Genomic DNA, 26,957 nt, shown 5'->3' with positions numbered 1-26,957 from the left:
GGGGAGTCCATTATCTCGTCACACGTCTGCATGTATCCGATCCTGGGCTCTCTCCAACCTAACAGTTCCAAAGAGTGGAAAGGTATTTGGTGGTGGTGTGTGTGTGTGTGTGTGTGTGTGCGTGTGTGTTTTGTTTTTTGTTGTGTTTTGTTTGGGGAGGCGGGGGGGGGGGTTGTTTTTGTTTTTTTCTTAATCCTCACCCAAGGATATTTTTTCCATTGATTTTCAGAGAGTGGAAAAGAGAGGGGAGAGGAAGAAAGGAGGGAGGAGGGAAAGAGAGGAAAGGAGGGGGGAGAGGGAGAAAGGGGGGAGAATGGAGAGAGGGAGAGAGAGAGAGAGAGAGAGAGAGAGAGAGAGAGAGAGAGAGAGAATGTTCATGAGAGAGATATATATCAATTGTTTTCCTCCTGCACACGCCCTGACCAAAGCCAGGGATGGCACCTGCAACCCAGGTATGTGCCTTTGACCAGGAATCACTGGCCAGGATGTGGAAAGGTTTTAATGAGCATCACAAAGGGACTGGGTGAGGGGGAAACAAATTTCAAATCCAGCCTTTATTGCCATGCTTCAGGGGCTGAGGAGGAGGGAGAAGGCTCAACCCTGCTTATCTCTTCCCAGACCCAGAGGCAGCTAGCTGGAGGGCAGTCCCTGAAAGTCTTTCCCCAGCCCAGGGGCTGAGGGAAAGGGGAGATGTCTCTGGTGCTTATGCCAGGAGCGGGAAGACCTGGAGCAGCGAGCTGACCGCCAGAGGTCAAGAGAGACTCAGAATTAGGCAGGAACATCAGATGTTGGCAGGGCAGATGGATGAGGAAACCCTCGGGTTCCCCAAACAGCACTGAGGCCTGGATGCCCTGCGTCTGCTGGCTCCAGGGACTGAGACCCTGAGGTAGGCACCCCCAAACTGAGATATGCTCACAAAGAGGCCCTGACATCACCCCCTCCCCCTGTTCAGCATGATCAACAGAAGGTCTGGAGGGAGAAGTGAGGGCAGGGCCTGGGTGGGCAGGAGGCTGGGAAGAGCACGAGGGGCCGGGCATTGGGGCAGTGCCATGAGGGGATGGTGGGGGGTCTTTAGCTGCTGCTCTGCTGCTCCTGCTCGCGGATGAGGTTGGCGATGGGTCTGGTGATGCCTCCTATCAAGGTCCAGTACTCGTCAAAGCTGATGCGTCCATCGTGGTTGGCGTCTAGGTTCTGGATGAGCTTGTCAGCAGCTTTTCGGTTCCCCGTGTCCTGGGGAGGAACCTGGGTCAGCTATGCTGAGAGTGGCAGTCCCACAGAGCCCCCTAGGCAGAGGCCCCGGATCTGGCTCAGGCCGGGTACCCAAGAGGACAGAGGCCTGGGCAGGGTCAAGACCCTGGTTTGTGGGGTAACTCTGAAAGAACAGGGGCCGCACTGGGGAGAGACAGGGCTTCGGGGGCTGGGGAGAGACAGGGCCCTTGCGTGGGGGCCTTACCGTCAGCATGTGGTTGAGTTCGTGCTGAAGCATCTTTCGGAAGCTGCTCTTGCTGATCTTGTTCTTGACCAGGCTGTGCTTAGACACGTATTTGTAGAAGTTTTCCACCAGAACTACAACCGCCTTCTCCAGCTCTGTGTAGCAGTCCGCCATCACTGCCTCACTCCTCGAGGGGCCTGGGCACCATGAGAATCACAGATGAGAAGAGCCCCCGACAGGCCACTCCCCTTCCCCCACAAGCACCCTGGGCCCTGGGTCCTCTAAGCTGACAGGTCCTCCAGGAGGAGTCAGGAAAAGGGAGGCACAGGGGGGGTAGCCCTGGAATGAGTACTATGTGGCTCTTCTAATCCAGGTGTTCCCCAGCTCAACTGCCTTAACAGGTTCTCCCGGCCCTTCCCCAGCCCCAGGCACTGGGCTTGTCAGAGTCCCAGTGAGAGCAAGAGGCTCCCGTGGGAAGAGAGTAAGTGCCCATCCCTCCACCATCTACACACCTGTCTCATCCAGGCCCTCTGCCCTGGGGGCAAACACAGCTAGGAGCAGCTAGGATGAGCCAAGATGGCTGGGACAGGAGCCATAGTCCTCTACCAAGACACCAAGATTGGCTGAGACCCCAGCCCCAGGCAGCAAAGCAGAGGCAAGGACCTAGGCCCTCCACAATCCATCCGGCCAGGGGCCAGGAAAGGGAGTCCAGACTCTCAGGCCATGGCCGCTGCTGGGAAAGGACAATGTCCGGATTCATTGAGTCAGACATTCTGCAGACTCCCAGCCACACCCCGCTAGCCTAGCCTCCCTCAGACCCACCCCAAAATATGCAACAGGCCCCAAGGACCCTTCACCCGATTACCTAAAGAGGAGCCAGGCCGGGTCTGCCCCAGCTGGAGACAGAGCTGCCCCCAGCCAGCCAGCCAGCCAGAGGCCACACAGTCACCTCCTCACCCGGGACAAAAGATACATTCTCAGCGGATACAGCTCTCTGAATAACAGGATATGAAGGGACAGGCGGATCTAGTCTGAGTCGCCGCCCATGCCCAGTGCCCCCCCAAGTGAACCCGGGCAATGAGCCTCCACTCACACCCCCAAGCCCAGGAAGGAGCTGCAGCCACCCTGCCCATCAGATCCTGGTGAGGGAAGGGCCTGGGCACCCACAGTTCAAGTCCCTGCCCCTCCCACCTGCTCTCGAAGGCCGTCTTCCTCTGTGCCCACTGCCCTGCCCTCACTGCCTACTTAAAGCCTACTGGAACTGCCCCTCCCACGGGAAGCCTGCCCTGCCCCCTGCCCTCCATGCCCTCCTCCCCTGGCTCCCATAGACTCTCAGTTGGCATTGGCAGGAGCGCACTAACTGGTACGGCTGCAGCCTTTTCCTGGGTCTTATAATCTCCCCAGACACCAGACATTCCTGGAAGCAAGGAGTGTGTTTCTAACACACAGCCATTGTGTATTCTGAACCACACAGAAGGACAAGGCTTTGGAGCCATTTTTTAAAAATCCTGGATAGACAACCTCACTGCTTTATTATATATATATAGAGAGAGAGGAAGGGCAAGGGAGAGAGAGAAACATTGATGTGAGAGCCAGACATCTATCCGCTGCCTCACATCTTACCCTCCACCCCTCCCCGCCCCCCCAAGGAGGGATCAAGCCTGAAAGACCAGGCGTGTGCCCTGACCCGAAATCGAACCAGCAACCTTTCCGTGCATGGGACTACACCCAACCAACTGAGCCACACCAGCCAGGGCTTAAAGCTTTTTTAATCTCTGCATCTCTTCTAGCCTATATTGCTCAGCCCAGTGCTTTGTTCAAGGAAGATGTTCCATAAATGCCCTGCTTCCTTCCAGCCCTGAAACCAGGTGTACAAAGGCCTCTGACCACTCTTCTAATGTCTGTTGGTTTCTGTTGTGCTTATTTGCAAAGGTTTTTTGGGAGGTAGAATGAGACTGGACCAGGGTGCAGGAAGGAAGGAAAGTTGAGAGAGAGAGAGAGAGAGAGAGAGAGAGAGAGAGAGAGAGAGAGATCAAGCTGGGGCATCTCTGACCAGGAATCCTTCTCTTATCTGCCCTGGTCTGTGACCGAAAGGATGAAGTATGGAAGCAGGAATCCCGTTTCAGCACGGATCGTGCCAAGTGTACTCCCAGCCAAGCTTTGCGAGTGGCAAGAGAGTTCCCCACCCTTAACCATCCCAGACCTTGTTCCCTGAGTGAGGAATTTTATGGAAAATAAGAAGAGGAAATGGAAAGAAATCCAGTTTAGGGGGTAGCATGTCTTGCCCCTTCCCCCAAAGCCTGCCCATCCCTCCCACCACCTGTCTTCTTGGAGTCTTGTTTCTCTGACCAGAGGAACCTCCTGGCCTTCGTTGATACCACACCCCAGTCCCTACTGAGTCTCTGGCAGCCAAGTAGGCAGGACCCAGGTGAGCACCTGGTTGACAATCAGCCACCTGCTGTCAGGTGTGCGATCACCCCAGAGAGCTTTAGCAGCTCCGGGTTTCAGTCCCCAGACCTCCCAATAGTCTGCCCATCACTCATCCACACCTTCTCCTTCTTTTAAATCAAGTGGACATCTCTGGAGATACATCTGGATAAGTGCCTTTCTGAAGGAAGAATGCCAGAGTGGGATAGTCAGGCGTCTCCACCCTCTTCCGCCCTTCCTCCTCCCCTAGGGGCTGGGAGACAGGCTCTGCCACTACACCCATGTCATAGCCACCTGCTCCTCCCTGCCTGCCCCATCCCCCCACCAAAGAGGCAGCATGGTCCCAGGCACAGGATGGGAGCCGTGAGGGCAGGCCACAGAAGGTAGGTCCTGTATTGACTTTGCTACAGGTAGATCCTGGCCTAAGCATTCGGGGGAGGTAGACATGTCCATTAGAACCTTCCCAAAAAGTGGGAATGGGGAGGCCACTGGTTCTCCAAAGGACCCCTCACCTGGGACCCTCAACCCTCCCCCAATGTTCTCATTGTCTTTTCCTTGAGGGATTCATTATTGAGCAACCAAGAAGCCCCTAACCCCACCCCCACTCACCTCAGCCTAGCTTGACGACTTCTCCAAAAGTGCAAATTGCCCAGACACCATGCCCTGGGACTCAGCCACTCCAGCCCCACCCTTCCACCCACAGGTTCTGGGCCCCACCCCTCCAGGTGCCTCCTAACCATCCCCCATCTCTTCAACTCTCCAATCCCCTTCAATCTGGAGCCCTGAACATCCACCATACTCTTCAAAATTCATCTCCCCCTCCCCGCTTCTGCACACACTTCTTGAGTCTTAAATTGTTTCCAAATGTCCCTGTGTTAGAGTAAGCAGAGAGAGAGATAGGAGCTGGGAGAGGTCGGGAGAGGCAGCTGGGGCCTGGAGAAAGCAAGTGTGAGACACGACAACCTGAAAATAGACAATGGCGATACCAGGCCCTTCTGTGAGCGGGAAAGATTCAGAGCCCTCCAAGATAGGGCCTAACTCTAAGCGATGGCATAACTCCTAGATGAAGGAGCCTCATAGCTTACAGATACTTTTTTTTTGAGACACGAGGGAGGGAATGACTTGCTCCTTGCCTAGGATCATGCCAGCCTAGAGGTATAAATCCTCTAAACTCCCCAATACTGGTATTTGGTCTCAGCCAGCTGAGCTGCCCACTTAGGGCACTTGGTTTGGTTTCATCCAGTTGAGTTGCCCATTCAGGTCCTACCTGAGTGTATTTCTTTCCTACAAATAAATCCTCGCCTGCTTTTGCTGCCATAAAGTTGTCTCTTGTTTGAATCCATTCCTACAAGCAAGGTAAGAACTGAGGGCACAGAGTACTTATCTCTGGCCAGAGGCGCCCTTGACCACCGCTGACAGCTGGACTCCTGTCTCTCCTAGTCACCAACCTCTCTAGAGCCTAGCCCATTCTCAAGCCTAAATTTGGCATGCTCTGTGTCCCTTCCCTCTACCTCAAATGTGCTCACTCTTTTATTCACCATTCATTTGCTTGTTCATTCATTGGCTCATTTATTCATTTATTGACTCATTCATTCATGCATTTCCTTGATTCCCGTCAATATGCAGGGAAGGTGTAATCTGAAGTAGGCTGGTGATGCTTGACTCGATTTGCAAGGCTCTTTCTAACTAATCTCTTCAGCCTCCATGGCCCCACTCTCTGCTCTGCCTTCTCCTGGTCTTTTCCCAATTCCAGAGGCTACTCTCTCACACAAGCGCCCCTGCCTCGCCCTTCCCCACCCTCACAGGACTCACTGCATCTAATTCGCACACATGGATACACAGCGTGAGGCACTCTGCCATTCCTGCCCCCCTCTACTTGGGTAACCTATCTGCCTTCCGCCCACTTGTGATTTTAGAGAATGTAGCTGGAAGGAGAAGCCTGCTCCTCTAAATTCTTTTCTGGACAAGTAAGCTGGAGGAGTTTGATGTGGACACACACACACACACACACACACACACACACACATACACACACACACACACACACTCCGCTGGTCCTAGTCTCACCAATACCCAGAGGGCTCTTTACTCTTGGATAGGGAAAGGCTGCGCCCGCTCATCGGCACCTCCAGTGCCCCCTCCCCCAGAACCCCTGCCCTCACCCCCACCCGGACAGGGCTGGGCAGGGGAATGCTCCCACGGCGCAGGTGGCTCCACCAAACAAAGCCAGTCAAGCCAGAACCTGCCTCGGTCCTGAGGTGGAGAAGCTGCCCAGACTCCTGGCCCCTATCCCAGAGCTCCCCGGCGCCCCCGGGATCTCACCCAGGTTCCTCAGGTCCCGTCTGCCCTCCCTGGGAACGGCTCTGAGAGCACAATGGGGCCTGCGTCCGGGGACCTTCCTGAGTCCCAAGGTGGAGAGAAGCCACCTCTCTCCCCGCCTCAGGCTCCCAGGCTCCCTGGGCCCTCCCCGGACCCCATTACCTCTCCCAGGACACTGCTCCCAGAGGCCAGGGAGGCCTGTAGCGAGGGTCCGACCTTCCCCAACCCCCAGCTGCACGCATTTGCCCCGTTTCTGTCAGGAAAGGATCGGAGCAGCTGCGGGCAAAGCTCCCAAACACCCTTCCCGGTGGCCCCGCCGCTGGAGAGGAGCCCAGGCAGCTCCTGGCTGGGGAGGGGTCTCGCCACCCCACCCGCTCCTCTGACGGCCACTCCAGTCCCTAATCTTACCAGAATTCTCCATTTGCAAACCAGCCTTTTGGGAGAGTGAATTAACGAAACCTCCCGGCCCAGTCTCTGGCAGGGCCCTCCCTCCTCAGGCCCCTTTACAGCCCCTTCTCCGGGCCTCAAACGCCCCCGACCGCCCAGGACGGGGCTGGGGTGCTCACCTGCCTCCTCGGTTCAACTCCTCTCCAGCGAGGCTCTGGGGCCTGGGCTCTGGCACCGCCAAGCAGCAGCCCTCACTCAGCCCAGCCAGGACTCCTCCCCACCGCACTCCCCAATGGGTCCCACTCCCTCCTTCCCTGCCTGGCGGAGCTGGCTCAGTGGGGAGGTAGTGACTGAGCTCCCTCTTGTCTTGGCCCTGGGGTTGGGCCCTCGTTAAAGGGATACACACCTTTTTTAACACCCCTCCACCCCACCCCAGAAGGAGGGGTGGAAGCTGGCATTCTGTCAACCCCACCCTCCTAGCCCCGCAGGGCCTGACAGAGCCTTCCAGGTGAAGAGAGGAAGGGAAGGACTGTCACCTGCCCTTCTCACCTAGGTCACTGGAGCTCAGGGTCAGGGGCCCCAAGCAGACATGTGCGGGTTGCACTCCAGGCCAGCTTGGCTGGCCTCAGAAACGGCCTTGCCCTTGGGATCTCAGGAGTAACGCCGGCTTGTGTGCACAAGCCAGAAGGCAGGCACCAGGGACCGGACTCCGGCCCCCTGAGCTACCACCTCCAGGCCAGCCCAGCAGGAGCTCTCCTGCCCCCCCCATCCCTGGGACTGCTTTTGTGCAGCAGATGATTCCTCTGGAAATACCCTCTAGCCCAGCCGTGGGCAAACTACGGCCCGTTTGAAATGAATAAAACTATTGAAAAAAAAAAGACCGTACCCTTTTATGGAATGATGTTTACTTTGAATTTATATTAGTTCACACAAACACTCCATCCATGCTTTTGAACCCATTGTGGCCCTCGAGTCAAAAAGTTTGCCCACGGCTGCTCTAGCCCTTCCCCAAGGAACCCAAGGAACCTGGCCAGTTCCACATCCCCGTGAGGAGGCAGCAGCTGAAAAGAGGGGGGACCCATTCACCAACTCTGGCAGTTCACCGGGCACTCACTGTGCCAGGCTCTCTGATAAGTGCTTTACATGAGGCCTCACATTATCCTAACAATCCTCTGAGGGAAGCACTGTTAATATCCCCATTTCACAGATGAGGAAACTGACCCTGAGACTCACACGGAGGCCACCAGCCCCACATCTGCCTTGCTCCTCACCCAGGCTCCATCCGGCAGACCCGGGTTCATGTCCTCTCCTGTCCGAGTGCCAGGCCCTAGCAAAGAGGAGCTCGGCCCTCACAGAGGACCAGGTCTCCCACCTTTGGGGCCTGGCACCGTCCTCAACCCAAATCCCTGGGATAAAGTGGGTCCCTATTCACTTCTACTGACAACCACTGCAGCCACCCCTGGAACATGCTACCCGATGACTCTGCCATTCACCCAACCACCCGGCACCCATGGGCCCGTGGACCTGGGAAGAAGGTATGCAGGCACAAGACATCTTTCACTTTTTCCATTTTATTTTTATTAATCAAGATATACAAAACAGCCATCATTCTTTAAATGCCCAACCACCCAGCTGGTTCTCGCTCCCCAAGGTCACACCCTTCTTAGCCTGCTCCCCCTCCCCACTGCTCTCCCACTTCCCCTGCCCTCGTCCAAGGACAGTCTTGGGAGGAGGCTGGGGCAGAGCTGGAGGCAGGAAGATAAAGCATTGACAGACAGCTCCTTAGGGTTGGGGAAGAGAGTAGGAGGGGTAGGTTCTTAGAGACCTTTTTTAATTCCAAATATCCAGCCCTATTCCCAGTCCCTTTCAAATCATTTCCCAAAGTCCAGCTCCTCTCTGCCCAGCACCCACTACCAAATGGTGTGGCCCTTAACCATGCTGACCCCTCCACACCATCCCTGGCCCCAGCCGGTCCCCTGAGCCTCCCTCTGGTGGGGATCCCTGGACCCATTCTCTCCACAGAGCGAGGGATGAAGTGCAGAGACCCCAGGAGGGGCCGCTATGAAGCTGAACCTGGCAGAGGTGAGGCAGGCGCGGGCTGGGGAACAGTGCGGTGACGGTAAAGAGAGGAGTTTTATTTCCAGGCCCACAGTCTCTAAGGTCCCCTTTCCCCAGCATCCCCCCAAGAATCCCAGGGGAAGGTTCTCAGCTCCCCCGGACAGCCTTCTCCAGCTTCACGCTCTTGGCTGCTTCTCCAATCAGCTCCCAGAAACTTCCAAACTCCAGTTTAGAGTTGTTACAGCTGCCCAGGTTGGCGATTCTATCTTCCAGCCCACAGTTGTTCTGAGAGGAAAGACCACAGCTCAGCAAGCAAGCACCTTCCAATCGTCCCACCCCACCCTGCCCAGGGGCCAAAGCAAGACTGGAGCCTCCCCAGCACTGCCTCAGGGCTGCTAGTGCCAGGGGCTGTGGCTGGGTGGTGGCGCCTTGGAGCATTTGCTTGGGAAGCCAGTGTCCTGCCTGGTGTGGGGTCACCCCCTCAGTACCGGCATAAGGTGAGGCAGCTGCTGGGTCACTAGGTTCTGTAGCTCGGAGGGTGTCAGCGTCTCCTTCCCACCCTCCACCGAGTACTGGTGGAAGTTCTTGATGAGGGTCTCAATGGCCCTCTCCACGTCACTGAATTCCTGGGCATCCTGCGGGTAAGGGACATCACCCACATCAGGGAGGCTCCACCCCACCCTATGACACCCTGCTTTCCCCGGGAACCTAGCCAGGCCAACAGGGCAGAAGACTCTGGAAGGCACACAGGCTCCCGCCCACTCCAGAGCCCAACATCCAGCCCTCCTCACCCCCACTGGCCTCTGCCCTGAGCCACAGGTTGGACAAGGCTTCCTCCCACCACCCACAGCTCCCCCCCCCCCTCCCCAGGCAAGGCAGGTCTCAGCACGTGGCCCAGGCATCCTCTTCCTGGGAGGCCTCCTACTGCATCACCCTGCGTGGGCACCAGAAAGGGGGTTCAGGTCTCAGAGCCAGGGTCTGGAGGGTAGACCACGGCCAAGGCGAGAGGGCAGAGGTCAGTGGGAGAACACAGACCCTCAGGGTAAAGGAGAGGAGTGTGGGAACAGAAAGACAGGCCGGGAATGAATGGGCTCACCTCGGCATTGGCTGACCGACACTGTCCCATGGTGCCTGGTGTGCTTGGTCCTTTGGTGGAGAGTTGTGTAGTCTACAGCCTGCCCCGGAGGAGCCGATGGCTCATGATCTACCTAGAGGTGAGGGGAAATCCCAGCGTTTCTTTTTCAACTACCCCCTTTGGCTCCACCCCAGATACTCTGGCCTCATCTAAGGGGTCAGGGTCCCCACCCAGGCTGCAGGCCAACTCCCAGGCCAACCCATTTAGAGAGAATCCCTTGGACCTCATCTTAGCTTTCCTCCTTCCTCTTCCTCCAAACACCCACTTCTGTTCCAGACACACATACCAGCCTCCAGGGCCTCCCCCCTCCCCCCCCCCACTCCCCCACCCCCCACCCCCGCGCCCCTTTCCCTGGCAGATTAGAGTAGAATAGTCTAAGCATGCCCTCTGGACAGGGGCAGCCCATTTTGGGTGAAAAGCTCTGGATCTCCTTACCTGCTGACACCTCTGAGGCAGGACAGGATGAGCCAGCTAACCTGAGCTCAGCTCTTATACCTGGGGGAAGGGAGGGGAGACAGGGGGAAGGGAAGCGAGGCAGGGGGCTGGGCCTCATCCCTAAGCCACCCAGGCAATTGCAGCTGCCAGGGCTATGAGCCAGCTGTGTGGGCTCCACCCTCCATTGGCCAGAGCTCCAGAGCCCGCCCCATCTCTGCCAGGAAGAGAGAGTCACAGAGGGCTGGGTCTGCTTGCCCCTGGCCCCAGACCAGGAGGCAGGGTCCCTGGAAAAGATAGGGGAAGAGAGGCAGGGGAAGGAGAGGGGGAGGGCTTGGAAGCACTATAGGGTTGAGCTTGGGAGGAAAGACCTGGAGGAGTTGTAGGGCAGGGAAGGGAAGGGGCCCTGAGCTAATAACCAGAAGTAGAGGCTGATGAAAGCAGGGTTTGCGGCCCAGAGGGAATGAGAGACACGTGGGTTGAGAGGTCTTCAGGGACCTCTCTGTACTTTGATGTCACACACACACACACACACACACACACACACACACACGCACCAGGGCCAGTTTGGATCCTGCCCAAATCCCAGACACCGGCTTCCTCAGTCCCAGTAGCAGAGGGATGAAGGAGGCCTGGGTCAGGAAGAAGGAGCCAGAGAGGGGCAGCTGTCCTGCCTTCCCTCGGCTCCCCTCTACCAGCATGCACATGTGCAAGGCCCGAATGAGTTACCTGGCAGCTAATGACCTCTCCAAACTGGTTGGGCTGCCTTCTCCTCCCTCCCTCATGCCTTTCCTACCTCAGTGGCTCCATAGCAACCACACACACACACACACACACACACACACACACAACCACACAGACACACACACACAATCCAGTACCGAGGATGCATCCCAGGGAGCAGATCCAGGGACTCAGCCCAACCCCAAAGGCTCTCCTCACCTGATGGAGAAGGGCAGGGGGTCAGGGCAAGGGTGGGGCCTAGAGTCAAAGCTCCTGGACTCCTTTCCTAAATTCTAAGATCAGAGCATACCTTCTGTAAATAATAATAATATAAATGGAACCACTTTAAAATGGAGTCAGGGTGCCTGGCCAGTGTAGCTCAGAGTCCCATGCACCAGGAGGTCGCTGGTTCGTTTCCAGGTCAGGGCACATGTCGAATTTCCGGCTCCATACCCAGTAGGAGGTGTGCAGGAGGCAGCGGATAGATGTTTCTGTCTCTCCCTCTCCCTTCCTCTCTCTGAAATCTGTAAAAACTTTTTTTTAAATAGAGTCCAGGGTGCCATTCCAGAGGAACTGCCTTGTTTATCTCACTCTTCAAACCTCTTAAAACTGGGCAAAATGACCTTTGGACTGGGCCTAGCAGCACTGTATCCCAAACTGTTTGCAAAGATAACAAGAAAGCAAATAGAAAATTGAACACATTCCTTAGAATTAGCATCCCTATGTTAGCTTACTGCACCTATAGAAATTCCTTCCTTAGCTTATTAACGCCACTAAAAATTCCTTGGGGGAGGGGAACGGAGTGGGCTAGAAGGGGTCAATGGGGGTAAAGGGGGTAAATATATGTAATGCTTTCAACAAAAAAAGATTAAAAATAAATTTCCTTCATCACTCGAGCCAGGTAGTTCAGTTGGTTAGAGCATGTTCCTAATACACCACATTGTGGGTTCAATCCCCTTCAGGGCACATACAAGAATCAACCAATGACTAAATAGATAAATGGAACAACAAATCAATGTTTCTCTCTCCCTTCCTCTCTCCCTCAAATCAACAAAAATAAGTAAATAAATAAATCCTTCCTTCTCTCCACCTGTAATTATTCCCCTTCCCTTTCTCATAAATCCCCCGCACCTCTTAATCAGAACATTATCTGGGTTTCTGCCTAAATCAGTGCTTCCAAAAGAATGATCCTTTTGGGTCTCAAATAAGAGCTTGTTGCCTCACCCTGTCCTTTTATTTTTAGGTGACCGCTCCAATGGCCTCCGAAGGCCCCTTCTAGGCCCCCGCTGTACTTGTGGCCTCGGTGAAAGGCGTCCGTGTGTGTCCCAGTGAGGCCCTTCTAAGGGTGTCTCATTCTGAAAGTTCCTCGGAGAGGCATCACTCTGGAGACCCTCTGACAGTCTCTCAATCTGAGGGCTTCTCCAGAAGTGCCTCAGCCTGCGGTCCCTCCGAGGAACTTTCTGGAGCTCCCTCCTGGGGTCACTCACTGTGGGAGCCCCACTGGAGTACCTCCGACAAATGACCCCTGGCAGTCCCAGTCTGGGGGTCCCTCTCAGTTCGGAGGCACTTAGAAGGTCTCAATCTAGGGCCCTTTCATGGTGCGAGGTAGGAACTGTACATGTGCCTCTGCACTAATAGCTGCCCCAAATGGACACCTGATGGTCGTGCAGTAACAGCCCCTGCAAGTCGGCACCCACTGGGCTGTCCCACCCCTGCCCCCTCTGGTGACGGGCAGTGCAAGCCACATGCCACTCAAGCCAAGGACAGAGAGAGGGGCACCATGGTGCTCTAATGTTCTGCTTCCTGCAGCACCTCCGCCATCATTACCCCGCAGTCCTCCAACCAGAAACTGTGTCCATCCTTCTGTTCCACCCCCGCTCTGGAGGGAGCAGGGAGCGAAGGAGGGAAGGCCCAGCATTCCCAAGCACCCATCCAGCCAATTCATCGGACGCACTGGGATTTCCATCCAGTCCCACCTGTTCATGACTTTATGGCTTAACCTCTCTAAAATCTGTTTCCGCCTCTTTAATACGGGACTTACAAATAGAACCAACCTCAAAGGGCTGTGAGAAGTAACTGAGATAATGCAAGAGGATGTTTAGCAAAGCGCCTGGCATACAGCAAGCCTGTGGGGCGTGGCCACAGTGTTTTGGACAGGTTCAAGCCTTGGACTGAGGAGAGGGCAAAGTCCTTTCATGGCCATGTGCAAGTCCCAGCTTGGAGGGCAGAGCCTTCCCAGCACAATTATAGCCAACAGCTATAGTTATGAGCTTGAACCTATGGTCCGAACACGTGGCCCCAGGTGCCTGAGTGACATGGCTGTGGGTGCTGGCGCTGTCCACCAGAGAGGCAGTGTCCCACCGAGACCCAGCTTTCATTCTCTTGTCTGTCTTTTCTAAGCCTTTCATCGCCCCCACTCAGGGTCACTGAACCAGGCTGAGCTGGCATGAGTATGCCATGGCCGTGCCAGCTCCCCACATATGGCGCCCAACCAGGGGCTGAATTCTGCAACCAGGGACTGAGTTATGAGGAACAGGGCCTGAGTTCGGGCTCCCCACACAAGCCGTCAGCACGTAGTCACGACTATCATCTCCCAAGGACGCAAAGCCCAGGAATAAGAAAAAAGGGAACTAAGACCATGCCCCTGAGCCCTAGGAGGCACCAGTAGAATGAGTCACCTCATCTGGCCCAAAGATCTGTCTCTACCTTTCATATATTCATTCACCAACCATTTATTTGTTGAGCAACCTAACCTGAGCATGAGACCTCGGTGCTAGATGCTGCAGAATATTTGAAGATGAGTAACATTCCTGGTCCTCAAAGAGCCCATAATTTTTGGACCCACCCTCAGGTCAGAGCAGAGCTTTCCCACCCCCTGGTCTCAAGAGAAGAAATCAGGGTGGGCACGAGTAAGAGACATTGGTGTGTTAAGGAGAAGGCTTTATTTGCGGGAGTGGAGTTCTGCCTGGTCCTGCCCATCTTATCCCAGGCAACCGAACTTCTTCTGCGTCTCCTTCTCCTTTCTGATCTCTTTGGCCAGCTCCCCAAGCAGACTCCAGTACTCATCGAACAGGCTCTTTGAGTCCCCTTTCACAGTCAAGCTCTTCATCTTCTCATCCAAGGAGCCCACGTCCTAAGGCGACACCAAAGGGAAGGGTGAGGTTAGAAACAATGGTTCTGGAGAGGGAGAGAGGGAAGAACGGCTAGTTGCCATTCCCTTCCCTCAGGGAGTGTGAGGACCGGGCTCAGACCTTCGAGATGAGGCTACAGCCCCAAGACAGGATTGCCGGGGGGCCCAACTCCAAGGGAGAGGAGCACAGGGAGGTGGGGACTTGATTCATAGTGTTTGCTGGGGTGGAAATACCCCCGCCACAGCAAACTAGGAACCACAGACATGGCGATGAACATAGAGCTGGGAAGAGATGCAGGTGTAGGTGGGTTCTGAACACGACTGCACCAGCCCTGGGATTTGTGCAAGGATCCTCGGGGAGCCCTTGTAGGCATGGACCCACGCTGATCATCCTCAAAGCCTTCTCAGGCCAGCCTCCTCACCCACAGAAAGCTGTGGCTGCTCACTTGCATAAACCGGATGTCTTCTCATATTTCCACTTGAGCCACCAGCCTGGTAGATTGGGGGAATGGCAAAGACACAAGGTGTTTTCCTAGAGGGCCCTTGACTAAGTCTCTCATGACAAGCCTGGGAAATCAAAGGATACTGTAAGCTGGACCGTCATGATCAAAGCATTTGTTGCCAGATAAACAACCACAACCAAAAAGTGGACTGTTTAACAATGCATCCTTGTCAAACCAGAGAAGGGTGCCTCAGGCACAGCTTGATGCTGAATATCTGAATCAATATTTGGATGAAGACAGAGCAGATTTGCCTATTCAATAGATGGCACAAAGCTGATCCGTATAAGAGCTACACAAGACTTTTAAAAAAGCTACTATCATGTTTAATTGCAGAATACTATAAGCATTGCCAATTGAAGGCAAAGATGCCCAGTGTAACACTATATCGGAGGAGAGAAAACATACAATTAGTCAAGAGAAAGAAATAAAAGGTATAATAAGTATTAGGAAAGAAGAGGAAAATTCACTTCTTATTATCTCAGCAATTACATCATTGTACACCTAGAAAAAAAACAAACACAAAAGAATGATAATAGCTAACATTTCCACAGGTGTAAGCACTTAATAGTGCTGACTGTTCCAAGCATTATGATAACACATTACACTCGTTGGCTTCATTTAATCTTCATAATCTGCTGGAATGAAAGGGTCCATGAGCACAGGGACCTTGCCCATCTTGTTCACCGCTGTAATGCCAATCCCGGGAGGATGTCTGGCACGTAGCAGATGCCTGTTCACCACTGTGACCCAAAGCCTAGAACAGCATCAGGACAGGACAGAACACTGACTGAACAAATGCAAGACCAATCCAACCAAAAACATTATTATGAGTCCATTTCACAGACGAGAAATTAAGGCTCTGAAAGCTTAAATAACTAACCAAGGATGACATGCTAGAACCTGCATTTGAACCTAGATTGTCTGACTCAGAGCTTATGTCCTTATCCACTATTCTGTATGTCTACCCTCACCCCCCCAAAAAGACTATTAGAAGTGATAAAGTAATATTTAGGTATATAAATATTAACCAGTTAGAAACTATAATAGACAGATCACATTTAAAATAGTAAAAAATAGCCCTAGCTGGTTTGGCTCAGTGGATAGAGCCTCGGCCTGTAGACCAAAAGGTCCCGGGTTCAATTTCAGTCAAGGGCATGTACCTTGGTTGCAGGCTCCTCCCCGCCCGGGCCCTAGTCAAGCTCCAGCAAGTCGATGTGTTTCTCTCACATCAGTGTTTCTCTCTGTCTTTCCCTCTTTCTTTCATCTCCCTAAAAACCAATGGAAAAATATCATCGGGTGAGGATTAGCCAAAAAAAAAAAAATATATATATATATATATGGAGAGAGAGAGGGAGAGAGAGTAAAAAATAAAATAAAATAAAGCACTTAGCATAAATGTAGAAATCTGTTTAGGTTTTGTGAAGAAAACTGAACTGAAGGATATATGCAACACTGTGATTTATAAAAAATATATATTCGGTCCTTCAGATGACTGATCAAAATATAATTATAATATATACAGCTTGTGGTCTTCCACAGCTCCTGACTCAGAACTCCCAAAACCTTTGGAATATCCTAAGTGTAGAGCATGAGCAAGGTGTCTTGTGTTATGTTAATGAGGCCCTGACACATTAGCAACTAGACCTCAGAACATGTATTGAATATAAAAGAAAATTCGAATAAATATAAAAACATACCTTTCTTTAGAAAGAAAGGCTCAATGGTGTAAACATGTAAATGTTTCCTAAAATTTATTTACATGATCCCAACTAACAATCTACAGAATTCTTTTTTTATTTTTTATTTTTTTAAATCCTCACCCGAGGATATGTTTACTGACTTTTTCATAGAGAGAGGGAGGGAGAGAGAAATATTATCAATGGATTGGTTGCCTCTTCTACTCACCCAACTGGAGATCTAACCTGCAACCTAGGTATGTGCTCTGACTAGGAATCGAACCCGCAACCTTTCCGCATACTGGACTGAGCCACACCAGCCAGGGCTATAGGGTCTTTTTTTACCATGACTAAGTGTTATTAAAATTCTTATTGAAAAATAAACATGTGAGATCCACCAGTAAAAATCTGCATAATACGAGAGAACCAGCCCTCTCTTTCTCTCCCTTCCTCTCTCTAAAAAAATCAATAAAAAACAGCCCATGCTGAGACCGGTTTGGCTCAGTGGATAGAGTGTCGGCCTGCGGACTGGGGGATCCTGGGTTCGATTCTGGTCAAGGGTGTGTGCCTTGGTTGCGGGCACATCCCCAGCGGGGAGTGTGCGGGAGGCGGCTGATCGATGTTTCTCTCTCATCGATGTTTCTAGCTCTCTATCTCTCTCCCTTCCTCTCTGTAAAAAATTAATAAAATATATTTTTAAAAAAAACAGCCCAGCCTTAGTGGCTCAGTAGTTGAACATTGGTTGGATTCGATTTCTGGTCTGGGTACAAGCCTGGGTTAGGGCTTGTTCCCCAGTAGAGGGCGTGCAAGAGGCAGCCAAATCAATGATTCTCATCATTGATGTTTCTATCTCCCTCTTCCTTCCTCTCTAAAATCAATAAAAATCTATTTTTTAAAAAATAATAAATAAGCAACATATTGTTGGTTGAGGATTGAAGAGAGAGAGAAAGCCAACTCTACAGATTATTGTTAGGCATATTCTCTACCATTACCCCCTGCTTGGGGCTCTCACCCTCCCTTCAGTTTTCCCATTATTCTCATTTCAGGTTTTGCTAGACATGACACAGCTTTCAGTTTCCAGTAAACCGCCTCACCCAGTTTCCAGTGGACTGCCTACACCTGGTTCGACTGGTTACTCTAAACTTTACAAGAGACATAAATATCCCGCTCCCCCTATTCTGCCCCACTGACAACCCTGGGTGCATAAGGGAGACAACCAATCAATGTTTCTCTCTCCCTCCCTCCCTCCCTTCCTCTCTCTCTAAAATCAATAAACATAACCTTGGATGAGGATTTTAAAAAATAAAAAAAGACTCAGGAAAAGACCTTTGACCTTCCCCCTAAATGCCTAAAAGAATTTATTTATTTTTTTTTTTTTAATATATTTTATTGATTTTTTACAGAGAGGAAGGGAGAGAGATAGAGAGTCAGAAACATCGATGAGAGAGAAACATCGATCAGCTGCCTCCTGCACATCTCCCACTGGGGATATGCCCGCAACCCAGGTACATGCCCTTGACCGGAATCGAACCCAGGACCCTTCAGTCTGCAGGCCGACGCTCTATCCACTGAGCCAAACCGCTTTCGGCCCTAAAAGAATTTAGATAGAGAACCTGCTCCATAAAGGAACTATCATGATAGATAACTATAGTTTAATATGAATATTGTGTGATAGACAGTGAGGAACCTGGCAAAGCCCATTTGGTAAAAGTCCTCTCTGTGCCCCATTGTTAAAGGTGGCCCCGCAAACATTATTTGCCAAACACTTGCTCTTCTGTCTCAATGGGAATTGCCCTCCTGCCCTTTCAAGTCCCAAATCACAATCCCCGCCCCCCCCTTCTCCTTGCTCCAGAATGGCATATAACCCTCTACTCTTCTAGGGCCCCATTTTCTTATGGAACCCCCATGTATACACATGTATTAAATTTGGTTAGTTTCTCCTCTTAATCTATCGCATGTTAATTTGATTACGATAGCCAGAAGAACATTCATTTTTACTCCCCTACGGAGAAGCAAAATCAGAATGACCGGAGGTAGAAGGCAGAGAAAGGGAGGCTTAAAATTGAGACTTTGGAAGTGGTGCGTTATTTCGGTAATAACAAGATCTGAAGCCTGAGCAGAGGAGTGGAATGCTGAGATGCAAGAAGACAGAATCTTTGGAAGTGAGGCATTCTCAAGAAAAGGAAAGGGCCAAGTGCTAGAGGGGCTGTCTCTGTGGATACTAAGGATAATGACAGTACCAGCAATGAGAATAAAACAATGAGGAAGGAGCTGAAAAGCTCTAAGAAAAAGCAGGTGGTATCTGAGCTTCCAAGGAGCTGGGCATTTAGAAAGAAGAAAAAACGAAGATCCGGAGGCAGCGATGAAAAGCAAAGAGGTCACTCCTGCATTTCCAGGCCCAGAGGAAGCTGGATTTGGAAGAAAAACCACTCGCTATGTGCGATGTGACGAGGCTACAGGAAATGCTGTATTTTCAGGAGAGAATCTAAAGTTTCCTGTGAGAAGAGGAAGGGAAAGGTCTGGGAAATCTAAGGATGTAGGGCAGTGGTCGGCAAACTGCGGCTCTCGAGCCACATGCGGCTCTTTGGCCCCTTGAGTGTGGCTTTTCCACAAAATACCACGTGTGGGCGCGCATGTACAGTGCAATTGAAACTGCGTGGCCCATGCTCAGAAGTCGGTATTTTGTGGAAGAGCCACACTCAAGGGGCCAAAGAGCCGCATGTGGCTCGAGAGCTGCAGTTTGCCGACCACTGATGGAGGGGATTTTGCAAATGATAGACTATGAGTTTCAAAGACCAGTTTGCTTGCTTTTAAACCCATCTTCACACACTTTTATGTGCCCATGACTTTTCAGAAAGAAACTGTTAGCAGCCTGGGGAGGATGTACCAACCCAGTGGCGATGACATTTAAATCCCTCTTCTGTCCAGTGAGGAAAGAAGGAATGACCTTGTCAGGCACGTGATTGAGGGGATTCCCAGAGAGGGTGGGCAGGAAGCACAGTTGCTGAGAGCCTATGAGGACATGAATTGGACTGTGGGGTTTTTTGTTTTTGTTTTTGTTGTTGTCGAGTTTTTTCTAAACCCCTCCCCACAGCTGGGCCTCAGATTCCATCATTGTTAAGTGAGGCGTGTGGACCGTATTTTCTACTGGCCACCAGCTCTGATGGTCTGTGGACCTCCTGGCAGGAGCTTTGGGCCCAGTCCTGTGTGAGGGAAATGGGACCAGAGAGGCACAGAGCAGACACAGGAACCTACAGCATCTTCTGATGGGAGCACAAAGCCCACTAACGCTTCCCCTCACACAGACACAGAGTTGCCTAGTCACACACACACCAGGCAAGATCAGCCAGGACCACTCGCACAAGCAGTCGACTGCACTCCTCTCCACAACACACCTGTGGTCACATGACTGTGCCCAGCAATGCCGTGTCACATATACAGAGTCTCACAGTCACTATCTGCCAAAACCTCAGGCCCAGAGACCCCTACCTACCTTGAGCAGGTGAGGGAACTGCTGAGTGGCCATTTCCTTAAAGTCACTGACGTTGAGGCTGTCCTTCTGGCCCTCGCGCTTTGCAAAGGTGCAGAAGGCATGGGCCAATGTGTCAATGGCTGTCTCCACCTCAGTCAGTGGCTCTGCTGCCATTAGGATCCTGCGGACTATAGCTGATGTCCTCTGGGGGCTGACCTGCTGGGAGGGGAAGGAAAGAGAGAGTCGGGATAGGCCAGAGTGCCCCTGTCCTGGTGGCCACCTCAAGCCTCTGTCTGGACAAGGCATTATGGGGAAGGAAGGAGAAGACAGGGATGGAGCTTGGGCAGGGGAGTGCCTCAGGTCAGGTGCAGGGAAGGATATTCATTTCCAGAAACCCCTTCCTCTCTAGATCTCAGTCCAGGGTCCTTCTGTTTTGTTTGTTTGTTTGTTGTTTAAATATATTTTTATTGACTCCCAAGAGGAAAGGAGTGGTAGAGAGAGAGAGAAACATCAATGACAGAGAATCACTGGTGGGCTGCCTTCTACACGTCCTCTATTGGGGATCGAGCCTGCAACCTGGGCATGTGCCCAGGTCAATATTCGAACCAGGACCTCCTAGTTCATAGGTCAACACTCAACCACTGAGCCACCCCAGGGGTCCTTTTGCAGTGCCTGTGTGTTAAGGACCTCGCTGTGGTGGTCCCTCAGCCTGAACTTTGACCACAGATGTGTTGTGGACAAGAGTGTGTAGTCGACTGCTTGTGCGAGTGGTCCTGGCTGATCTTGCCTGGTGTGTGTGTGACTAGGCAACTCTGTGTCTGTGTGAGGGGAAGCGTTAGTGGGCTTTGTGCTCCCATCAGAAGATGCTGTAGGTTCCTGTGTCTGCTCTGTGCCTCTCTGGCCTCATTTCCCTCACACAGGACTGGACCCAAAGCTCCTGCCAGGAGGTCCATAGGGCATCAGAGCTGGGTGGGCAGGAGAAACTATGGTGCACACGCCTCACTTAACAATGATGGAAACTGAGGTCCAGCTGGAGGAGGCAGGGGGGAGAGAGAAAAAACACAAGAACAACAACACTCCAGCCCACGCCTGCAGTCACAGCATCTCGGGGAGGAGGCTTTCAGGCTGAGGGGAGCCCTGTCAGCCTCCTGACCCCTCTGTGGGGTTCAGTCCCAGGGCTCTTGCTGGAACCTCACCCAACCTCAAAGGGCCAGGAGGCTGCTTGCCTCCAGAGCTTGCTTGTTTGTGCGGGGACCTAGTCATCACCCGCAGGCACTCGGCCTGCCCCTCCCCGCAGAGCAGCCCGGTCTGCAAGCGCCCCGCGCCCCGCTCCGACTGCAGCCACCCAGGAGGGGTTCCGCCCCGCACCCCCAGCCCAGGGGCAGAGGAGGGCTGGGGGACCTGCCCCTCATCCTCTGCCAGCCGCCCCTCCGCTCGCTCCCGGGGCCTGTGGCTGCTTGGCCCCAAGCCTCTTCCAGATCCCCGCCGAGGGCTCCGGGGCGGGGCCTGGGAACCCAGGGAGGAAAAGGCTCCTCGGGCTCCCTCCCGAGTTCGGGGGACACAACTCACCGGGGCGAGTCGCGCAGATGGGGTGCAGCGCGGGCGAGCAGCGGAGCTGAGGTTTATAAGCGCTCAGGCCGGGAGGCCCGCCGCTTCCAAACCCGGAGGACACAAGTTTCCTTGTTGATTCTGGAGCGAGGAGACGCCCACGGCTGCTGCCCCTCCCGCACCGCCGCCCACGCCTGGCCATCTGCCCTGGAGCCCGGCTCTCCCCCAGCCCCGCGCTAGCCCAGCCCACGTGCAGACCCCCTTTTGGCTGGGGTGGGGGGTGGGGTGGGGGGAGAGGACCTGCCTGGAACTGCCTGGCCAGATCCCATTCAGCGTGCAGCTTACGGTCCTGTCCCTCCCAAAACGGGGACCTGAGTCCCACCACACCCCCACGTCTAATCAGGAGTGTGTATTAGGGGGAGAGGGCGTGACTGCAGATTGAAAGAAACAAGGGAGGGCGCTCAGCACTGAGAGGCCCGATCTAAGAAGCCCCCCCTCAGAATGGGGTCTCTCTAAGGACCCTGCAGCCCAGATCCCCTCAGAGAGTCCCAGACTGAGGCCCCACAGACAATGGGATCAGACTGAGACCCATAGAGGGGACCCAGGTTGCAATCTCTCCTGGAGTCTCATCCTGGAACCCCTGGGGGAGCCTTCCAAGACTAAATTATTCAGTGGGCTCCTCCCCTTCCCTGCCTAGCTGGCCACAACCAGGTACTGGGGGGGGGGGCCTAAGGGGGGGCACTCAGTGTCCTTCTCAGGACCTTTCCCACTCCCCTTCCTCCTAGGCTCTGCCTTGGGGCCCAGCAGTGGGGGAGAGGCGACCAAGCCTGGAAAAGAAGACATAGGGCAGCTTGTTCCAGCCCAGAAGACAGAGGGCACCTCTGTCCACTCCTGGCCCCTTGCCCCACTGGGTGTCTATCTGTGAAGGGGTGGAGCCGATGGAGGGGGGTCAGTGGGGAAGGAGGACTGAAGACAGGTCTCCCCACACAGCTCCAGGAGCCACAGTCGCAGCCTTGTCCGTCTGTCTGGAACCTGCTCCTGCCTCAGGCCCAGCTGACAGTAAGTACCCTGCCCGCTCCAACCCTGGCCAGCTGGGGGGAAGGGACCTCAGTCGGGCTCCAAGAGTTTGGGGACGGTGGCATTGTGGTGCACGGAGGGTCTGGGGGGAGTTCGGATGATAGCAGTTTGGGAATCGGGGGAGTCAGGGTTTGGAGGGTCGTGAGAGGAGGCAAATGAAGGGCAGAGGGATATCTGGGAAGTAGGTGAGTGGGTGAGGCAGCCAGTGGGGAGCCCAGCCACTGAGTTTCCAGGAGAGCAGGCCCTCCAACCAGGGAGCCCTCAAGTGCCCTCCCAAGGCTCCCTCCATCTCCCAGCTGCTGGGGAGGCAGCCCACCCTGGGCTCACTTCCAGTGAGATTAGAACTGAGATTAGAACGAGAGCAGATGGAAAAGCTGCTCTGCCACCCCTGCCCAGCCAGCTGCGACCCAGGGCAGCCTGAGAGTGGCAGGGCATAAACCGAGAGGTATCAGGAAGAGGGGGCGCGAGGGAACTACACCCACTCCCAATTCTCCCTGCGTGTCGCCTCCCGTCTCCTCCGCTTTCTCTGCCCAGACCTCCAGACTCCTCTCTCCCCCAGTTCTTTTCTCTTTGTTTTCCCAGGTGCCCCTCCCTGTCAAGGTCCTCTCTGAACAGCCCCTACATAAAATGCCTGGCTGCTCTGCGGGCTCGAGAGCTCCAGGTGCCCCTCCGGGCTGGGGCCTGTAACTGAGCCTCCAGCACTCCTCCCTCACACGCCCCTTATCCCCTCCATCAGCCAGGCTTGGGTTCCATCTCCCCCAGGTCTCTGTGACAACCGCTTCTCATGTCCAGAGTTCAGGTGACACTCACAAGGGCCCCATTGAAGAGCAGGGATGTCATTTGATCAGGGCCTATTGTCCAGCCCCTCAGGCCTGGGGCAGGATGGGGACACCTGATCTGAGATACCTGAGCTGCCCCCTGAGGCTGTGAAGGGGCTGCCTGTCCTAAGACCCAGGGAAAGAGACCCCTGGCTTGGCGATCTCCTCTCCTCAACGGACCCCTTCATTTTTCTCCTCCTCTCTCCCAGCCCCTTAAACTCAGAGGACCTTCCTTACTCGCTCAGCGTTTTATCTCCCCCAATACATGCCAGTCCCCTTCTCCCTGCTGCCACTGTCCCCACATCTACCAGGCTGGGCCTTGGGGTGGGAGTGGCCGGCAGCAGGGACGACATCCCCCCCCCCCCCCCCATACACATGTCTCTCCTCTCCTCTTCCCTGGAAGCTCTGGCTTCAGGGCAAAGGCTCAGACATCCCTCTCTCCCTTCCCACCACTACCCGATGGAAGGGGAGGTAAGAGGAACCAAACTAGAGGTGATGGAGGCTCACCCCAGGGAGCCAAAGTGCCATGTGCAGGTCAGAACAGAGTTGAAAGACCAAAAGAGGCCCCCAGTCTGCTGACAGGAAGCTCAGAGGCAAGGAGACCCTCTCCCCATGAACCTTGGGCCAACCACTCGGGCTGGCACCTTCTCCACCAGGTGTCCAGGGGCATCAGACGGACTCTTTGCCAGGGGTGGGCAGCAGAGAGGAGCCCAGCCCACCACCCCCAACAGCAGAGCTTGGCTGTGCTAGGCAGGCAATGTCCAGGGTAAAAATAGAGCCAGAGGAAGCCTGGCTGGGTCCTGTGACCACCCCTGCCTGCCTGCCTGCCTGCCACACCCTCCTCCGTGTCTGCCCAGGCAGCCGGAGACATTGCGAAGTCCACTGCAGGCCTCTAGAGCCGCTCCCGCCATCCTACCTCCATGCCCCAAACCCCGACTCCCCTGGCTGGCGTCTGGATTGAGAGACACAGAGAACGGTCTGGACTTAGATCTGTTCGGGTTCCCCTACATCAGTGATGGCGAACCTTTTGAGCTCGGCGTGTCAGCATTTTGAAAAACCCTAACTTAACTCTGGGGCCGTGTCACATATAGAAATTTTTTGATATTTGCAACCGTAGTAAAACAAAGGCTTATATTTTTGATATTTATTTTATATATTTAAATGCCATTTAACAAAGAAAAATCAACCAAAAAAATGAGTTCGTGTGTCACCTCTGACACGCGTGTCATTGGTTCGCCATCACTGCCCTACATCATAAAGTCCCAGGGAAAGGCACGTTGTGACGGGGCTCCGATCTCAAGGCTCTTGGGGCTGTGGAACCAGGGTCGGGGTGAGGGCCTGAGCATGGTTCCCAGCTCACTTCCATGGTGGGGGGTGGGTAGGTGAGCTGCGCAATGGGTTCTGAGCTGGAGACGGCGATGGAGACTCTCATCAATGTGTTCCATGCCCACTCGGGCAAGGAGGGGGACAAGTACAAGCTGAACAAGAAGGAGCTGAAAGAGCTGCTGCAGACCGAACTCTCTGGCTTCCTGGACGTAAGCACAGGGTGGAATGGGGGTGGGGGGAGGGTATGGAGTGGGCATCTCCCTGCCATCTCCCCAGCCCAGCCCAGCTCACCCATCTCCTTCCTCTCCTGGTTCAAGTCAAAATACCCTGATTTATTCATCACCGGTGCCAGGCCCTGTGTCAGTACATCAGAAACAAGGCTCACAGTCTAGCAGGGAAAGACTGACACCTGAAAGTAAACCTTGAACACCAGGAAGCACACAGACGCTTAACAGAAGTGGCAGAAAATATTATGGGAGGATATTAACCTGGCTGAAGTGGGGCAGCTTCTCCAAAGAAGTGGCACTGGAGCCATAGATTTCCAGTGGAAGGCTATCAGGGTGAATGCAGACATCTTAGGAGGAGGTATCTGCATGAACAAAAGCCTGGCAGGAAGAATACGCAGCATGCACAGCAGTTTTGACTAGAGTGAAGGATGCAGAAAAATAGGCTAGCTCTGACCAGGCAGCGTCATCCCCAAATGCGAAGGTTGCAGGTTTGATCTTTGGTCGGGGCACGTAGGGGAAGCAACAATAAATGCATAAGTAAGTGAAACAACAAATCGATGTTTCTTTCTCTCTCTCTCTCTCTCATCAATTTAAAAAAAAAAAAAAAGCTAAAGGAGAAGTAAAAAGTGAAACAGCTTTGAGATTTTATTAGACCTGGGTTCCAATTGTGACACTGCCACTTCCTAGCGTGTGACTTTGGACACGTTGTTTAACCACCAGCTGTCCACTTGTTTCTTCTCTAGAATAGGAATAATGAAGCCTGCTTCATACTGTTACGTTAGACAAGGCTCCTAAACTCCAGGTGTAGTGCTTACCCCATTGCAGGCACTCGACTCATACCTGATGTTATCATTACTCTGCCTTGTTGAGGAGCTTATTCTGTGGGCAACAGGAGACTCCGGGTGTCGGTTTTGAGGAGGGCAGCAGAAGAGTCTCATATTTAGATGTAGCTCCCCCTCGTGCTCATCTCTGTCTCCTTCTCCCCAATCAACCACCCCCTTGCCTCTGACTCAGCGCTACAGACATCGCCATACAGTGCTCTCTCTATCTCCTCGATTCGCAGGCCCAGAAGGATGCGGATGCTGTGGACAAAGTGATGAAGGAGCTGGATGAGAACGGAGATGGGGAGGTGGACTTCCAGGAGTACGTGGTGCTGGTGGCTGCCCTCACGGTGGCCTGTAACAACTTCTTCTGGGAGAACAGTTGAGCAGACAGCCCCAGTGGGCCGCGCCCTTCCCCTCTGCCCTGCCATACCTGCCCCTACACCCTGCTTTCCTTCCTCCCCACCTGCCCCTCCCCATAGTCCCACCTTTGCCCACCCTCCAACAAGGGCGCAAGAGTAGTGGGCCAGACCTGCAACTCGTCTTTCATTAAAGGCTTCTCTCTCAACAGCTGCTGTCTGTCTCCTTTGGGCTCTGGACGTGGGTGGGGGAAGTAAAGGTAGCTCACTTCCAACTTGCCTTGTTTGGGGTGGAATCTTATGTAGAGAGAGATCACAGAACCATTGCCTCTTCCTACTTGAGGGAGTCTCAAGGCCCAGGAAGGGAAGGGTTCAAGGTTCCAGCTGGAAGTGAAGGAGATGTTAGCTTCTCAGCTATAAAAGCCAGAAGGAGAATTTCCCTTAAAAGAACATTTAGAGGATCTCCCATGTGCTAGACATCGTGTAGGAACCGGGGATACAGCAGTGAATAAAACAAACACACTCCTAACCCTCACACAGATAAAGTCCAGTAAGGACGCTCGACCATTAACCACATACACAGAAATGCTAGGATCCTGATGGGCGCACATGGGGGTTGAAGAGGGTGGAGGGTTGAAGATGTGTTCATTCATTCATTCATTCATTCATTCATCAAACATTTGAGCATTTTGTGTATCCAGGCATTAGAAAACCCCATTTATGTCTGTATCAAAATCCACATAGATGGCTGATGAGGGGAAGACCTGGAAGGGAGATCAGGGACTCAAAGATTCCACCCAAATAAGGATTTAACAATTTAATAATATTCAGGCCAAGTTGGGGAGGGGAGAAAGTGAAGAGGAAAATATGGAGGGGGGCGGTGACTGGAACAGGATCCAGTAGAGGGTGGCTGGGCGTTCATGGCACTCCACAACTCTCTGGAGAGAGCAAATGATAAGGTGGGGAGAACCAGTGCAAATTAATAAGTTTATTTATTTTTTAAAAATACTTTTATTGATTTCAGAGATGAAGAGAGAGGGATAGAGAGATAGAAACAGCAATGATGGGAGAGAAACATCATCAACCA

At 53.3% G+C, this 26,957-nt stretch overlaps 4 protein-coding genes across 10 annotated transcripts; 1 reads left to right on the top strand and 3 right to left on the bottom strand.

The window, feature by feature from the left end:
- Positions 1 to 524: 524 nt before the first annotated feature.
- S100A16 (S100 calcium binding protein A16) lies at positions 525 to 6,903 on the bottom strand. 5 transcript variants are annotated; one of them, XM_059673566.1, is made up of 3 exons: positions 6,745 to 6,903; positions 1,454 to 1,629; positions 525 to 1,230 (listed from the first exon to the last, which is right to left on the bottom strand). In XM_059673566.1, exons 2-3 carry the CDS (start codon positions 1,604 to 1,606, stop codon positions 1,072 to 1,074), a joined length of 312 nt encoding a protein of 103 aa, XP_059529549.1. In that variant the 5' UTR covers positions 1,607 to 1,629; positions 6,745 to 6,903; the 3' UTR covers positions 525 to 1,071. The 5 variants fall into 5 exon arrangements, with proteins under 5 accessions (XP_059529549.1, XP_059529548.1, XP_059529550.1 ...); XM_059673565.1 differs by lacking the exon at positions 6,745 to 6,903 and adding an exon at positions 6,587 to 6,689; XM_059673567.1 differs by lacking the exon at positions 6,745 to 6,903 and adding an exon at positions 2,624 to 2,741.
- A 1,217-nt stretch (positions 6,904 to 8,120) lies between these two features.
- On the bottom strand, positions 8,121 to 10,333 carry S100A14 (S100 calcium binding protein A14). Of its 2 annotated transcripts, none has more exons than XM_059673576.1 (4): positions 10,194 to 10,333; positions 9,720 to 9,831; positions 9,112 to 9,258; positions 8,121 to 8,908 (listed from the first exon to the last, which is right to left on the bottom strand). In XM_059673576.1, exons 2-4 carry the CDS (start codon positions 9,747 to 9,749, stop codon positions 8,771 to 8,773), a joined length of 315 nt encoding a protein of 104 aa, XP_059529559.1. In that variant the 5' UTR covers positions 9,750 to 9,831; positions 10,194 to 10,333; the 3' UTR covers positions 8,121 to 8,770. The 2 variants fall into 2 exon arrangements, with proteins under 2 accessions (XP_059529559.1, XP_059529560.1); XM_059673577.1 differs by having other exon boundaries at positions 9,720 to 9,827; positions 10,194 to 10,238.
- Positions 10,334 to 13,836: 3,503 nt separating this feature from the next.
- On the bottom strand, positions 13,837 to 21,418 carry S100A13 (S100 calcium binding protein A13). Of its 2 annotated transcripts, none has more exons than XM_059673578.1 (3): positions 21,264 to 21,418; positions 19,716 to 19,910; positions 13,837 to 14,046 (listed from the first exon to the last, which is right to left on the bottom strand). In XM_059673578.1, the coding sequence occupies exons 2-3, from the start codon at positions 19,866 to 19,868 to the stop codon at positions 13,894 to 13,896; spliced, it is 306 nt and encodes a 101-aa protein (XP_059529561.1). In that variant the 5' UTR covers positions 19,869 to 19,910; positions 21,264 to 21,418; the 3' UTR covers positions 13,837 to 13,893. The 2 variants fall into 2 exon arrangements, with proteins under 2 accessions (XP_059529561.1, XP_059529563.1); XM_059673580.1 differs by having other exon boundaries at positions 19,716 to 19,913; positions 21,264 to 21,415.
- Positions 21,419 to 24,531: 3,113 nt separating this feature from the next.
- Positions 24,532 to 26,079, top strand: S100A1 (S100 calcium binding protein A1). Its single transcript, XM_059673581.1, has 2 exons — positions 24,532 to 24,672; positions 25,754 to 26,079. Exons 1-2 carry the CDS (start codon positions 24,532 to 24,534, stop codon positions 25,895 to 25,897), a joined length of 285 nt encoding a protein of 94 aa, XP_059529564.1. The 3' UTR covers positions 25,898 to 26,079.
- The last annotated feature ends 878 nt before the right edge of the window (positions 26,080 to 26,957 follow it).

This window comes from Myotis daubentonii, chromosome 18, assembly GCF_963259705.1.
Source record: "Myotis daubentonii chromosome 18, mMyoDau2.1, whole genome shotgun sequence".
NCBI lineage: Eukaryota > Metazoa > Chordata > Mammalia > Chiroptera > Vespertilionidae > Myotis > Myotis daubentonii.
This window is presented reverse-complemented; position numbering and strand designations above follow the sequence as displayed.

What these genes read in the sequence shown, in the direction of transcription:
- S100A16 (XM_059673565.1), bottom strand. An exon ending in AACTCAACCACATGCTGACG is followed by an intron (nt 1,231 to 1,453) that starts GTAAGGCCCCCA and finishes GTTCCTCCCCAG; the next exon opens with GACACGGGGAACCGAAAAGC.
- S100A14 (XM_059673576.1), bottom strand. Translation starts at nt 9,749, where the DNA reads ATGGGACAGTGTCGGTCAGCCAATGCCGAG. An exon ending in GTCGGTCAGCCAATGCCGAG is followed by an intron (nt 9,259 to 9,719) that starts GTGAGCCCATTC and finishes CCTTACCCGCAG; the next exon opens with GATGCCCAGGAATTCAGTGA. An exon ending in AGCTGCCTCACCTTATGCCG is followed by an intron (nt 8,909 to 9,111) that starts GTACTGAGGGGG and finishes CTTTCCTCTCAG; the next exon opens with AACAACTGTGGGCTGGAAGA.
- S100A13 (XM_059673578.1), bottom strand. Translation starts at nt 19,868, where the DNA reads ATGGCAGCAGAGCCACTGACTGAGGTGGAGACAGCCATTGACACATTG. An exon ending in AGTTCCCTCACCTGCTCAAG is followed by an intron (nt 14,047 to 19,715) that starts GTAGGTAGGGGT and finishes GTGTCGCCTTAG; the next exon opens with GACGTGGGCTCCTTGGATGA.
- S100A1 (XM_059673581.1), top strand. Translation starts at nt 24,532, where the DNA reads ATGGGTTCTGAGCTGGAGACGGCGATGGAGACTCTCATCAATGTGTTC. An exon ending in AACTCTCTGGCTTCCTGGAC is followed by an intron (nt 24,673 to 25,753) that starts GTAAGCACAGGG and finishes CTCGATTCGCAG; the next exon opens with GCCCAGAAGGATGCGGATGC.